Source organism: Opisthocomus hoazin, chromosome 2 (genome assembly GCF_030867145.1).
Source record: "Opisthocomus hoazin isolate bOpiHoa1 chromosome 2, bOpiHoa1.hap1, whole genome shotgun sequence".
Classification (NCBI taxonomy): domain Eukaryota; kingdom Metazoa; phylum Chordata; class Aves; order Opisthocomiformes; family Opisthocomidae; genus Opisthocomus; species Opisthocomus hoazin.
In genome coordinates, this window is record NC_134415.1 from 46,070,648 (window position 1) to 46,086,151 (window position 15,504).

Here is a 15,504-nt window from a genome sequence, read left to right on the forward strand (position 1 = left end):
TATAGGTTTTCCTGGGGACCTGCAATGTTTTTGGTGTTGATCAGCATATTCACAAGTGATCTGGAAAAGGGAGTGGCGAACACACAAGCGCTAGCTTCTTTAAAGGAGTAAGAAGAAAAAAAGGAGAAACTCTTTGAGTTGCAAAAGAAACTTGCAGCTCCAAACAACTGGGTGAAAAAATGGCAAATGAGAACCACTTTTCTTAAATTTAAAGTAAGGTACATGGGGAAAACAATCTTCCATAAGCAGCTGTGGGCTCTGAACTGGCTGTAACCACTCAGCAAAGGAGATGTGGGAATTAACACAGATGGTTCCAGTAAAAAGGGACCGTCAGCTCTTTGCTAGGTAACCATCAGGAAAGTAAAAGGACTGCTAATGGTTAGGAGAGGAAGGAGGGAGGAAACAAAATGCATGTATGTGCCAGAATACGGTGCACGCACTTCTTGAATAGTTGGGCTAGTTTGGATCCTCCATCTTGGAAGAATAAACTATATACGAAAACGATCAGAAAAAGGCAGCTGGGCTATGTCTGTGCACCTGATATGCTGCCTGGATTAGCTGACAGATTTCTTAGCTGTTTACTCTGACTTTCCACCATGTTATATGTTTAAAGTCTGAAGGAGATGTAGCTCATTTGAAACTGGTCTGGTTATACAATATTTATACAGCATAGATGTGCATAGGACTCACCACCTCTTTTGGAAAGACATTAATCTGGCTCTTGAGGTTGCCATTTGGCCCACGCTTCCTGTTGAACCTACCACCCGCAAAACCTGTTGCACCACCCAAAACAACGTACCTCATTAAAGAGCAGCTCCCTTCTCTGCTGTTTCCTGAGATCCATCTTCTTCACGGCAACTTGCTTCCCCGTGTGCTTCTCGGTGGCGATGCAGACAATCCCTGTGGAGCCCTCCCCGATCTTGATGAAGTTGTCCAAGTACTCCCGGGGGTCACCCGGGCTGACCACAAGCTGCAGGGCAGCTCTGAACTGTTCGTGGGACACCCTGGAGGGCTGCTGGTCTGAGGAGGATCCCCAGCTGGGTGGAGGATAAGCACTTGACGTGATACTCGGGGAGCTGGGGTAGGAAGCGGTGGAAATATAGGGAGAGCTGGGCTGGAGAGATGGCTGGTGATAGTGGGACGCTTTGTGATAGACCAGAGGGTACTGGTAGCTGCTGCTGGAATAGCTGACTTTGCTCTGACTTTGAGGTAGCTTTACGGGGCCCCTGGGGTAGGTGTCCGATCCAGAGAGCGGTGGGCTAACGACCAGCTGTGCTCGATCATAATCCACCTGCAACGCAAGAACAGACGAGTGAACGCAGATGAACAGACAGCTTTCTCGCTGTTCACCCAGCCCTCACCACTCGGTTCATCCTCTGTGTCCCCGGAGTTCCTCGGCAGGGTGCCGGCACGATGTGCTCCTGCACGTACCTGTTCTTCTCAACACGACACTGCTGCCACGTATCTGAAAAGAGATTTTTTAGACCACTGGGCTGCTGTGCTCTCATCAGCACTAGAATGAGGCCAGGAAAGACCACGAGATCTTTTGTGCATCTCAGGCCCGTTTTTCTGTCCAGGTATCTGTTTGCAGATACGGTAATACTTGCGTAATGAAAGCATGTGCTCCAAAAAGTGTATTTGCTCTGTGTCTGCCGTGCCCCACAGGCTCTCTGGGCCATTTCCTCCAAGAATTCATCCCTTCCACAACCAGCAGCCCTTTGGCAAGTTCCAATTTCTGTCTTTCCTTTCAAATACCAGTTCCTGGGTTTTGACTCTCAGCCCTCAGCCCCTTCTTATGCTTTTCTCCAGCAATTCAGGGATGACCCAATCTCTTCTTGCGGAGGCGGTGATACTCTGAAATCCTTGTCATCTCCTGCCTTGCCCTGCTACCGGCTGCTATTTGACTGACTGCATATATGAGTACAGTGAGAAGCCTAATTCAATTTACCATTTCTTAAATCATTTTCCAGAGCTACACAGTACTTAACTGCAGTGTCACAAAACCACTAATTTTCATCTGAAATCAGAGACAATCGCAAAGGAAATTATCCCAACGGGAGGCCTTGTTCATTTGCAGGTTCCTTCCTTCCTTTTTATTTTCCAAGCTTTTCTAAGCTTCTTACACTGAAAGCAAACGAATACTTCACATTTGCAAACACAACACTTTGCCTCCATCCAAAAAAAAAAGATGTAAGACAAAAAACCCAAGCCAAAACAAAAATATGTTGTTTTCCCCCGGAAAAAAGCATCTCCACGTTTACGATACAACATATGTGACTCCTGATGACATACAGAGCATCTCAGGGCAGGGGGGTGGTTCAACACAGGCTCATGATGTAGCACAATTACAAATAATTATGGCAATGAATTCATTTAATCAATCAATTTCGGTGGCGGTGCACAAGGGTGGACAGAGCAGCAAACTCTACACAGCTCAGGGTTGCTACTATTACGGCTGGCTGCCAGCCAGAAGTCCCTGATCCATGTTAGTTAAATGCACATTAATCTGAATTTGGCAGTGTAATCAAGGACCCAACTGAACTGTGAAATTGAATTCTGCGGTGGAACATCATTTGACCGTTTTATGCTAAGACTGCAAGGAAAAAAAAAAAGAAAAAAAAATCTGCCGCAGCATCAATTTATCACTGTAGGCTGCTGCACAGTGAGGAGGAGTTTCTAGCTGGAGTCGCCTCAGTGCGGGGAGAAAAGCCTCCAAGTGCAGTATTCGATCAGTGCTCTCCCACCTCGTGTGCGAGCCAGGCATGCCCATCGCTACATTTCACGTGAGGCTTAGCAGGGAAGAGGGAATGCCTCTCCAGGGGGGCTGCTCAGAGATTTCCCTCGAGAACGTGAAGCTGGAGTCTGCTTCTGCCTGAGACTTGCACGCTGACAGCTACCAGCCATACAGAGCATCCAGCGAGCACGTAACAGTGTGGTACAGCCGCCTCCTAGGATGCTGGTTTTGTCTAAGCAAAACATCCACATCATTGCAGCCATAATTTCACTTACTCTGTCAGGCAGGGGTAGCCATAAAATAGGAGGGGGTCAGAGACACGATGAATTTCATGAAGGACATTACATCTGCCAAACTAATTAACAGGGGAAAGTGCTCAGATGGTTTGGTGGAGGGAGGGGAACTCAGTCTAGCCCTGTCCTATATATCTGTGTACGTAGGGACACATAAATTATTGCTTTGCCTGTAAAAACACTGGGTTTTTTTTAAAGTATTGAGATGAGGAAAGTCCTGTCTAGAAATTTTAGCTGGATAAATCCACGCTAATGAATTATTTGAGGGTTAAGCCATGTCTGATATTTCTGAGCATGTCCTAAGCTGAATATGTTGGCAAAAGCAAATTCCATGGTAAAATTTTAACATGAAAACTCAGGGGTTCGGTGTGCTTGCTAAGGATTTTTGAAAGCTTTTTGAAGTTAGCATTGCAGTACAACGTAAACCCATTCACGTCCTGAATCCCATGAAATCTTACAAGAAACCAGGAGCTAAAATGAGTAAATCAGCTGAACCTCTCCTCCGAGGCTGTGTCTTGACGCAGTGGCTAACATCACGGCAAAATCGAACACATTTAATTCCACTAATAATTCTATTTCTGCTACTGAATGCAATTACCTACTGAAAGGAAATTCTTTAAAGACTACAAAGGAAAGGAGAAACCAGCCCTGCTCTCACTCAGGACCAGGTCAAGGGAGCAGCTGAAGCCCTGACACACCATCCATCACAGCGCTGCGGTGCAAGGCGATGTCCTGTTGCTGCTGGCCGTTTCGCTGCATCACCCGCAGCCACACGCCGCCACGTCGGCAGCCGGGTCTTTTCATTGTTAAAAGGCGGATGTAACACCGTGTTTGAACTCTTTCCAGTTTCCGCTCTGATGACTGCGATGCTCGTTTTGCGTCACAAGCGGTGGGAACCGCTTGCTGGCGAGGGGTGCGCGTCCCCCTGGGCAGCCTTCGAGCCAAACGGGTGTCCCCACACCCTCTGCAGCGGGACTGCTGCAGGGATGGCAGCCGCAGCCCTGCAGCCGCAGCCCAGACCCTCCTAATCCCCTGGCGAGATGGGCTTGCCTTTCAGTAAAGGTGAAGCAGATGAAGTTTGATTACATTTCAGTTTGCTGAAGTAAGAGGTGCAGGAGGCATGGACTGTAAATCACATGGAGATTGCAAGGGGAAAGGTTACTCCAGTGCTTCGTCGGTGGAAATCTCCGAGAATCTGTGTGGCGGTGGCAGGCAGCGTTTGTGGAAAGCCACCAGCGCGTGAATGGGAAAACAGGGAAAAACTGAGAGGGTTTCTGATAGTAAAGGCTTGGCTCTGCCTTCACCGGGCTGGAAATGTCCTGGTGCAGACTTCCCGCAAAATGCACAGCAGGAAAATGGCAGTGCTGGGCAGCAGCCAGGTTAGAGAAAGACCTTTGCTACATTACAGCAGTACAAGGTAGGTACAGCCCCTTGGAGGAGGGACAGGAGAGGGTCACAGAGAGCCACCACTGAAAAACAACAGGGAAAGGGGCTTTGACATAATAGGATCCTGTGCAAAAAGTTAAGTGGGCTGCCTGTGATGAAGAGGAGGGTAAAAGGAAAAAATGTAGTACAGAGTGTCCAAAAATAGGACAAAATCTTTGTATAATAAGCAGACTTGGTGGGATGGGTTTGTTATTGTGTGACAATATTGAGGAGACTCCACTGAACAAAGTGGGATGTAATCTCCGTGTTACAAGGGTAACGGAAAGCTGCAACCCTGCCAAGTGTTAGGGGAGTTACCCTGCAGGCACAGGAGAGCAGGTGAGCAACACGGGAGTGGATCGGAGGGAGAACCAAACCTGAGCCGCCGGCTTCCTGCATCTCCACGGTCCCACTGCACGGCGGTGGCCAAGCCCTGCGCTGCAGAAGGCTCCTGACATAATGCCTCTGAAATCACTGATGATGAAACAGGGCAGACATTTGATTTATCTGACATCTATCACCTGCAAATAATACCAAAGTAAGTCTGTTCTTCACATTTACAAGCCAAAATTAACATCTTTACTAAGCGTATTTTGAAGTCATACATTTGTGCCTGCAGTCTTCTTCACTGTTTACTTTTTTCCTCTTTTAACTATACTTTAAAGCCAATCTCATTTGTAAAATATCTGATTCGAGACCTGATTCTCATTTAGTAAACCCATTTGATGAACCATTATCTTACTAATGCCTCCTTGAAATGAAGACTCTTCAGCAATCATTCAAGACAAGAAGCTGCTATTCACTTCCAGGAGCCGTGGACGGGTTTGGGAATTGAAACGGCTGCATTTAACAGTGAATCATCAAATTTCAATACACCAAGGCTGTAGGAGTGTTTTAGATGCTCTGAGAAGAGGACCAGCTCACAATGAATCTTGCTTGAAGGCTTTTTTTTTCCATAAAAGTTGTTAGTGCATTTTAATGAGATATTTTTCAGTGTCTGGAGTGCTTTGTCCTGTAAAATACACCTCTGTCTTCTGCCCTATCGAATGGTGTAAAACGGGCATCAGCACGCACAAGAGAGTCTATGAATTACTGGATTTGTCCTTCTCCTTTCTAAACTCTGACAAAACAATTCTTTAAATGAAGGAAATGGCAGAAAGTCCACCCCAGGCTTTCTTCACAACTTCCAGAATCCATTTCCAGGTGCAGAGTTTAACTACCCACACGAATCCCTCCCACCACCGCCTGAGCTCAGAAAAGGCATGCAAAGAGACCTGGTAACTTGTCTACTCCCTCTCCAATTTATCCTCAAACTCCAAAGCCCAGCTCTGTGCTTTAATGCAATGTGGAATAAACCCACATTGCTCTCCCTTTACTACGGGGCACCGCCTGTAACTCTGCTCCCCAGGATCAGCAAAGCAGCCAAAACCTGAGCAAGCAAGACACCTGCATGCCTCCGGCATAGAGCTATCGTGGATTTGTGGAGACCCGGGACTTCTTCTGGGTCTGCAGCTGGGCAGGACAACGTTCTCAGTGCACAGAGCCAGTAAGAAAATGCCCCGTGTAGATCATAATTAAACAGCAGAGTGGGTCTCACCAACTAACAAGCTACCTACCTCAGCACATTTGGTAAGTCACAGCAACCCAAGACGGTTTCAGCCCTGGAAAAATGAGCTATCATCTCGGCACCCGTTGCTAGGGGAACTCCGTAACGTGCAATGCAATCTACACTGAAGAAAAAACATCTCTTGCACAGTATTAGATGTTTAAGCAGGTCATCATCATAGCTGTGTGACTAGACATGTAAGAAAAGCATTTTTCTCCTAACCGAACAAATAGTTACAGCAAACTATTGCAAGTAGGGTAAGACAGCCCGTATGGGTAATATTCCTCATGTGACTCAGAAAAGGCAGAGCAGGCCACAATCTGTGCAGAGGAGGTGCTTGTAGATGTCATGGTTGAAATGCTGTTTTTCACCTTAACACTTCTTTTTTAACTACATCTAAAATGGCTGACATAAGCTGCTTTGATTTAATTTAATTGCTTAAAAACAAAGCAGAGTGTGGTAAACACCTACTCTCACTAGCAGCAAAGGGCTAATAAACCTTGCAATATAAATACAGCATAAATACAATATAAATATTAAAACACAGAGGTTTCAGCCTTGCACAGTAGCAATTCAAATATTAAAGTATCTGATACGCAAACCAGACCAGCTTCTCAACTCCCAATGAGATCTGCACAGGTGTACGAACTCATAATGCGACAAAAACTGCCAAAGAACTTGGGGTTACTGGGAATCCCAAGTAAAACCTCTGGAAGCTGGGCATCTCCAAAACTGCCTTTTAATAAATATCTTAAAACCCCTGGTCCCTGACACCTGTTTTCAGACATCTGAGTAAAGCAGGTGGGTTTTCACAGCTGCTGAGCAGCAGCCACGTAGCTCCCAGGGACGTGACCATCCGCATTCAGCATCATGTGCTCAAGCATGGCTCCTTGCCCTTCATTTTTTGTATGCGCTTAATTATTTGCACTCCCATTTGAGAGAGGCTGACCCCTGCCCTGGCAGCAGTGTGACCGCGGATGTCACGTTACCTTGGAGATGCCTGCCGCGGTTTCAGACAAGCGGGGATAGGTGTAGGAGCTGTAGGAGTGTCCTTGCTGGTGTGCTTTAAACGCGCTTGCTCCGTAGGGCATGGCTGGCTCCTGCAGACCGGAGCCCGACCTGGATCTCTGCCTCATCGCTGGCTGAGGGCTCGCCGGGTCCACGTAGGATGACTTTGGCCTCTTGTCGTAGTCGTCCTTGCCCAGTCCATGACCCCAGTCGCTGTCGTTGTACTCCAGCCTCTCCTTGGGGCACTCGCTCTGCACCGATGCTCGGGACGGGGCATAAGGAAAGGGATCTCTATAGTCCAGGGAGGATCCGCTGGGGATCCACTGATACTCCAGCTTTAGGGCGCCGTATTCCAGCGGTTTGGGCTTTGTCTCCAGGTGTGCATGGTAATCTGGGAGGAACTTGGAGAGGTCTGACTGCAGGGGTGTCACTTCTGAATAATAGATGTCCCGGGAAGCCACCTTCATCATGTGCCCATTCTGCTTGGCGGCATAGCTCCCTTTGTAGTACCTGTCTAACTCTTCCCCGTAGAGAGTCTTCTCTCGATACCTTTCCACGACACAGTCTGTTGTAGTGTCTGACTCACTGGAGTACTGGGAATACGTGATATAACCATTTTCCTCCTGGTGCCTCGGCACATGGTTTGCGTTTCCTTGGTGGTGGGTAGGAGGACTTTCCTTCCGCAGGGAATTGGATCGTGTCACCGAGATATTGTCAAACTCTTCCAGCAGGCCGTTGATTGAAGTATCCTTTCGAGGCTTATTTCCTCTAACTATAGTCTGGGAATAAAAAGTTGCTTTGATTAAATACCAATTTTCATTTAATATCTGACCAAGAAAACCACTAAAAAGAAAAAAAAAAAAAAAGGCTTCAACTCACCCAGAAATACCTGTAGCAATATGTTACGTTCTTTAGGCATGCACCTCAGAATAACCCATTGCTAGAAAAAAAATCTCAATAAATACAATATGGCATGCAGAAACGAAAAAACAAAGAGGGGTTATACTCTGTGTACACCACAAGCTAAGATTTGGCATGCAACCCCAAGCCACTCTTAAGAAGTCCACTTTAAGAGGTGGGCGTTCAGCAGCCAACAGCAGAGACGTTTAAAACCACTACTTATTTCTTATTTGTTATTATGCAGTTGTCTACATCAAGTCAAACTGGTGGGCTGAATCTGATTTACAGGTTATGGATAAGCTAAACAAAAATCATTCAGCAGTCACTTTTACATGTTATTTTAACAAACTGTTGGACTGGAAAGTAGCATATTGTTTACTAGGCATTGGGTTTAGGTTTTTTTTTACAAAACAATACGTTCCTGGGTAGCAGAATTACCACTGGGGATTGCCTCCTGGTTAACTTAGCATAAAAGACAGTTGGGGAAGAGCAAAAAATAATACTTAACTACACCTCTCTCTTACAATACACAGCATCCAGCAAGCCATTGTACACAACCATGGCTTTGGGATGTCCACTTCTACCTTGGCTTTGGGACGTCCCAATCACAGCTGCCATGTGGTGGCAGTTGCAGTGGTCCTGTTTGTGCCCTGGTATTGCAAAGTCCTCTACAGATCCTCCAGTCATGGAGGATGAGTGTGTAGGAGCACCACAGACATGAACTTGCTCCCATCGACTGCCCACAACCTCCCCTCCATCCCTGCTCCTTTCTGTTCGGAAGACTGGTGCTCCTGGTAGGATGGGAGGTAAGCGAAGGTTAGTTACAGCTCTCCTTCGAGAAGACCGACTATTTTTAGCTAGTACCACCTGAAGACTGTAATATGTGGCTGCATCCATTTTTCAGCAGTTGACTCCCCTTGAGCACCACCTCACGTTTATAAACACTTCACAAGAATAAGCTGTACAGATTAAGGGCCAGGGCCATAAATCAGCACGGCTCTACTGAAAACACATTTGCTTTGCTGATTCGCTTCAGCTAAGTATCTATGGCTGTGTCTTGTTTAACTTGCCGAGATTTTAAACAGAGTCACTGTGGTCACTCCAAGCAGATGTCCCTCTGCGAGCTGCAGCCTGCCGATGTCGCACGCTGACCGTGGCATATCAGACACCCACTGTGGCGTATGGGGCACCGACTGTGGCACATCCGACACTGACTGTGGCATATCGGACACCAGCCATGGCATATTGGATGCCGGCCATGGCGTCCAGCCTGGCCACTGGCCCTTCACTCATTGCAATGTCGACAGAGGAGGCTCCGCTCCAGGCATGGTGAGGCTGCTCAAGCCCTGCTTGAAAGGACACAGGGGCTTAAACGTTGTCAAAATACACATTTTGTCACTAATAAAATCACTTTTCCACAAAATTAACAGCAACGTACTTCTCTGTTATTCAGCAAAAGGCAACCGACAAAAGCCAGGCTCCAAGCAAAGCAGTCCTGACTTCACACTGATCCCTGCTCTGATTTATGTCTGTAATTACTTGCCTAGTTTGCTATTTTGAAGCTAGAGATACTGAAACAACAGGACAGCAAAAATAAGGGACAGCAAATAGATCACCCTTTTCGCCTCCAAAGCCATTCAGCAAGACGAGAGGAACTGGTTTCGTTCAGCTACTGTCTCTTTGGCAGGATGACTGCGTGATCATATTTAATTATCACATAATAAACCAGCAATATTCAACAATGAAACGCTTATAATTGAAACAAGATTGAAATACCCAACTGTCACCCCGCTTCCCCTGTGCAAATGCATGCCAAGAAGTAAAATGCCAATTTAATACTCTCCGCGGGACTGGCCTTCGCAAAGGAGAGGTTTCCCAGAGCAACCTGCTTGGTGCCCGCACAAAAGGACCTCGGAGCCGGAGGCAGCCCCTGGGAGCAGAGCCGCCTCTTCAGTTAGAGGAAAGGGGAGTTCTCCCTCTGCGCCTCCAAGCAGATGCTCTCTGAAAGCAGGATTTTATGGTACAGATGCTCATGGGATTTGGGGGGTGGAAGAAGCACGTACACGTATCTGAGCCCCCACCAGAAGGAAGGATTTGAGGGTTTATGTGTTAAGGAATTCATCAATGACAAAAACTTGCAGTTTAGGGATTTTCCAGACAGGCGTGTGCTTGGGAGCCATCCTTTTGACTATGAAGATTAAAAAAAGTACTAATAGTAAAATGGTCTTGTAGGAAACTCCAGTTCTCCAGAAACAGCATTTGCCACCGAAGCCCCAGTCCGATGAAGCAGCCTTGGTTAGCCCTGGGACCTCAGTGCTGTCTCCTGCTGACTGGTGAAGTTAAGGCGATTAATAACTAAAACCCTTTTCTTTTCTCCCAGCACTTTGAGGACGACCACTAGCAAACGCTGACTTGCAAGGGTGATGGCTGTAATTGCTATTTGCTCCAGGCTCTTCTCTAAGAGCACATTAAAAGGGCCAGTACAAAGGGAGGATAAAACTTACCTATTAAACAACAATAAAACAACAATATTTCTATTTGCTTTGGCTTGTTTTTAAATTTAGCACTTCCCTTATGTGAAAGGACACACATCTTCGTGAGATGCCCCTCTGGCTACATCAGACAGCCTATACAAGCTTGATTTTTTTCAGGGAAAAATCTAGCATTTTTCCTATCAAAAGAAGAGTAGTGTCCATAGAGCAGATAATTTAAGAAGTGTTTCAGTGAGACCCTGTGAAATACGCTACATTGTCAAGTATCTTGCTATCTGAATAGAACTTAAGATGTTTATACACAAATCTGAAATACAGTGGGTGCCTCCCTGGTGGGCAGAACAATTTACTGGGCTTAAAAACCCAATTAATATCCCGAAGCAGGTATTGTTCTGTAAGAGTAATAGGAGCAATCGCTCTGTAAGGAAGCCCACAAAGCATCAAAAAAGAAAATCAAAGAAGACGTTATAAATAATGAAACATATGTTGTGCCATGTTAAACTGTGCTGAAGTCATTCACTACAGAAAAAGTGCGTACCGGGGGCTGGCCAGCACCCGCAGCTTCCCTGGGAAGTGCAGTATTTGCAGACAGAAGCCAGAGGTTTAGAACTGCCATAAGCATGGCCCAGATTCCCAAACCCGAATGCCTAATGTTAGCACCAGGGCCTGAAGTACCCAGGTACAAAGGTATGGCTTCAGTGGAAAGACTGGACTGCTGATGTGGGGGTCTGGGTTTGAGAATATAGCCTCCGGTTACTGCATCACCAGGCTGTGCGCTGCATCGGCGAGCAGGGGGAAAACCTCCTGGGACTGAAATACAGTGGCGGGAGTCACAAAAGATGGGAAATTCTAGCTCTGACTTAAAAAGCAAAGCAAAAACCTTGGAAGAAACATCGAAAGGGATATAAACACAGTTATCCTGGTAAATAGTTTCATAGGAGCTAGACTAGTCTTTGCAATTTTAAAGGCTTTATAAACTGAAAAAAACAACTCGTGTTTCCATTGTAAGGAGGGAATTCTATTTTTATACATATTCTGTATCTATTTATATAGATCTTTTTTCTAATTTTTTTAAGCACTTACCAGTCTCCAAATTTTTAAACTTAAGGAATTTTCAAAGTTGCTGCAGGCAAAGTAGATAGTTAAAAGCACAACGTTATTCATGCAGCTTGATGGCCTAAGATTTACGAGGCCTTTGTTTCTGTCTATTGAGATCATGCAATGGAAACCCATACAACTCCTCGGCATGCATGAAAAACAGAGATCGAGCCCTACCGCAGGTGCAGCTTTCACTGGGGTCACCACAGAAAGATGGGATTTGCTAGAGTCAATACCCCATGTTTATTAAAGGACATTTTTCAGTGCATTGTGCAATTTAGGAGGGATCAATGCTACAATAGATGAAGGAGTGCTGGTGAATTTTATGGTACCATTACCGTCATACATTAAAATCAATGGGGCGCAATCTCTGTGAATTAAAGCGCGGTACTCTGAAGCTGTAGCTCTCATTTCATTTCCATTGCTCTCTGGACAGGTTTGGCGTTTGCTCTGGAGCCCGGTGACAGTAGACATCCTTCATGGTGTTTCTGTAGCGGTCTGTCCTCTGGTGATAAGCTATAATGGATCTGTCTGTAAGAAATGCTGTCTTGCCTTGTTTCCAAAAGGAGATGAAAAACAGCTTTTGCGGTTAAATTCTGTATTAACCTTGACAATAATGAAGTGGGTAATTAACTGTTTTGCCCTAATATGACCTTGCATTTATTGTCTTTAAAATTACTATACTTTATAGACTCATTTAGAATATATCATCCTTTGTCGTCCCGGAGCTGTATTTTCAGAAATTGATGAGGATTTAAAAATCTCTCTGATGTGCAGGGTGAAAAAAAAGGTCTTTTAAGGAAATGTCACCCTTATAAACAGTCAATCTAAACTCTGATTTTGCTTCTAGCTAGTGTTTCCCCTCATTTGCATTATACATAAACCAAAAGCACAGCCTACGCATATCTTAAGAAAAGGTGCATAAAGCCCAGCTGATCAAAGTAATCAAAGTGTAAGTGATGGACATGTTGGTAACTTGCCTTCTTGTGTTGCAAGACATTCAAAGCATTTGAAGCTGTGTTCATGACACCACACCTTACTCCTTGGCATAAGCAAATGTGAACAACACAACACTGGGGAGAAAAATTATCCTCATCATCACATCAGAAGGAACACTCTGGCTTTCCCTGGAGGTAAGAGTTTTATAGCTGCAGCCAAGGGTGTAAGAGGTGTCAGGGGTCTGCAGTTGATCTATTCTTACCAGGAGAAGCAGCTGTGAGATCTCAGACCACAAAGAGTTCTCAGAGGAGCTCAAAATAGTTGGAGATCCTCAAAACCCCTGGAGACGGCTGCAAGCGTGCAGCGAAAGCCTGCTTTTTGCAGCAGCCTGGGACCAACACGAGGAGAGCTCCTTTCCCTTGTCTGTGAGGCTAAATTTTATGTCTGAGCTGCCATCTGGAGGGCAGACACAAGGACCAGGCTCAAAGATGAAGACAGGGGATGAGAGATAAAGCTCGGCCCATGGTCTCCAATGGCTGACTTTATGCAGAAAAGTAAATATGCTGCCAGGCAGAAAAAGCGATGGCAGCTGAAAGCCCAGGCAGTGACTGGGGTGCTCAGCTGGGATCCAGCACAGCTATTATCAAGGAAGTGTGCCCACTGTTTCACTCAAGGTTTTTCTCCACTGAACATTCACTTGAGGACAAGTTCTAACCTCTGAGTCGCCTTTCCAAATGATGGTGTTGGAGCTATCCTTGCGATCCTACTGTGTTCCAGCGAATGCCTATTACACCCAAACGGGGAATTTTTGACGAGAAAGGACTGAAAAACACTCCTGTACCTCCATGCCCTTGTTCCCCCACCTGATGATGGCATCATGGCAGGTTGTGTTTGCCACGCTCTCGGCAGACATGCCAAACCAATGCTGCATTGCCATCTGCAGGAGATGAGCTTATGTGTGAGCCTTGGACACTAGATACAAGACTGTGTTTAAAAGACAGCGCACAAACCCTGCCTATTTGTTGGAGAGAAGGGGTTTGGAGACAGAACTAAGGCTGGGTCTATGCTGAAGTTACATCCCTCTCCTCTGCATTTCCTCCCAACTAACGTAGGTGCAAGTGTCTTGGAGAACTCATTCGTACATTGTGCTTCCCAAAAGTCCCAGGGTTAGGAAGTTGGTGACTTGTCCCCTAGGGCTTGGCAAGATGGCCTTAGCGCTGGGTGGCCTCTCCATGCAGCGGGCAGACCTGCTCCCACCAGCGGCCACCCTGGGCCTCTCTCCCTTTGGGTGCCATCTGCTCCCACCACTGGTGCAGGGTCCTACGCCACCACGTCTATGCTACATCTGTACGGTTGTACCGTGTGGGAGGTAATTGGATATATTTGCTGCTTTGAACTCTGAGACCTGGGTCACACCAAACCCCATCTTCGGGCTGTGAGACCACCAAACTTCATCCTGAAACAGAACTGGAGATGATTCAAATTGTGCAAGTTAGAAATAAGCACTGCATTTGGGCAGCTGTCTCCCGCTCTCGGGAGGCAATGAGTAGACACAGCCAGCCAGACGGACAGGCTGGCACAGGCAACCTGCACCAACCAAACACCTCATTTCCCCATGGTAATGCAAAACATTAATCTAAGTGGGAAGTTTAGGGCGCTTGTGCGACACAGCATTACCCTGGAAACATGCCTTTTGCAACAGAAACTCATCAGATATGTGGTGAGAAACGGTGCTGGATGGGAAGAGATGTCATTTATCACTGCACCCTCCAGTAATGTCCTACGGGATCTGCTCCACTTCTCATCTACAGCCCGTCTACAAAACGGCTGTTACTCAGAGTTAGTCACAAGGAATACACAACAGACAGGAAAGTATGTCAGAACATTTCTTCCTGAAGTCTGTAATTTAGAGTTTGGTTTACACCTGGAAGCCTCAGAGTTTATATCATTTCTGTTATGAATTCCTTCCCAATGCTACATGTTCTCATTCTCCTCATAAAAATAATTTAAAAAATATTAGTAATTTCTGCAATCCCACAGTTCCCTCCTAGGGGAAGGAATTCTGCAATTCTCACTGGTGTTGGATGGCTCAGCTGGGCAAGGAGGTATGGGTTTTTGCTCTCTGGACTAAACATGCACTTTATGCCACAGAGTCACCCGGCAAAACCAGGAGCACGAGACCATGTCACCTGCCCCTTGCCATGAAGTGTCTAAGCACGTGAGCCATGATCCTGTCTCATGAATTTCTCTAATCCTTTTCTAGCAGATCCAGAAATTCCTGTTTGGGATGGCATTTAGACCGGACCTTTCCCATGCGCAGGAGAAATTAAATATAAACGAAAACCTCCAAAGGAAAACTCAGCCAAGTCCACCTCCATGGTTTTCTCTAGCTGAGAGGACAGAAGCCCCCAGACACGAGCCCAGGGATGCTGAAGGATGTGCCCGTACCCAGAGCTCACTCAATATCACTCGATACAAAAAAGCACCTTTTACTCTGTCTACCCACTATCATTTGACAAGTTTTTCACCTCCTGACAAGTGCTAACAGTGGCAGAGTGTAGAGTTTCTTTTTTTGTGTTATGACAGAAGAGGCAACTGATACCTGTACCAACACCTTGCTGCAGGTAACACCACACTTTCCAGGGGGAGAAGGTCACTGCAGGTAACATCAGTTCAGAAATACCTCCCCCCAGAGAGGCTGATATTCCTGTTCTGTATGAAGTCCTCCCCACCATTCTGGTTTCCTTAATACTGGACTAGAGATGCTGAGCTTGGGGGAGCATAATGCTGGGCTATCTGACAGCTGTGTTACTCCATGACTGTGCCCTTGCCTCTCTACTAAATTCAACGGAGTGACAAAATAAATCATTCTCACAATCTCTCCTTTGAAGGAAGGACAGGTCCCAGAGACTCCCTCCTGTGCATCCACCTATACAAAAACATCTCCCGCTTGCTTCTGCAAGCGCTACCTGACCAAACACTGCAGCGTGTTCTGGCTGGGCTTGCCCA

General features: G+C 46.2%; 1 protein-coding gene across 2 annotated transcripts in view; it reads right to left on the bottom strand.

Moving 5' to 3' along the window:
- The window catches only part of PAK5 (p21 (RAC1) activated kinase 5), a 93,191-nt gene that overhangs the window by 11,410 nt on the left and 66,277 nt on the right, over nt 1-15,504 (bottom strand). For both annotated transcript variants that reach the window (XM_075413480.1, XM_075413482.1), the window contains exons 3-4: nt 7,048-7,845; nt 800-1,291 (exon numbers count right to left, since the gene is read on the bottom strand). In XM_075413480.1, the coding sequence (XP_075269595.1) occupies nt 800-1,291; nt 7,048-7,845 (1,290 nt within the window). The remainder of the gene's footprint in view (nt 1-799; nt 1,292-7,047; nt 7,846-15,504) is intronic.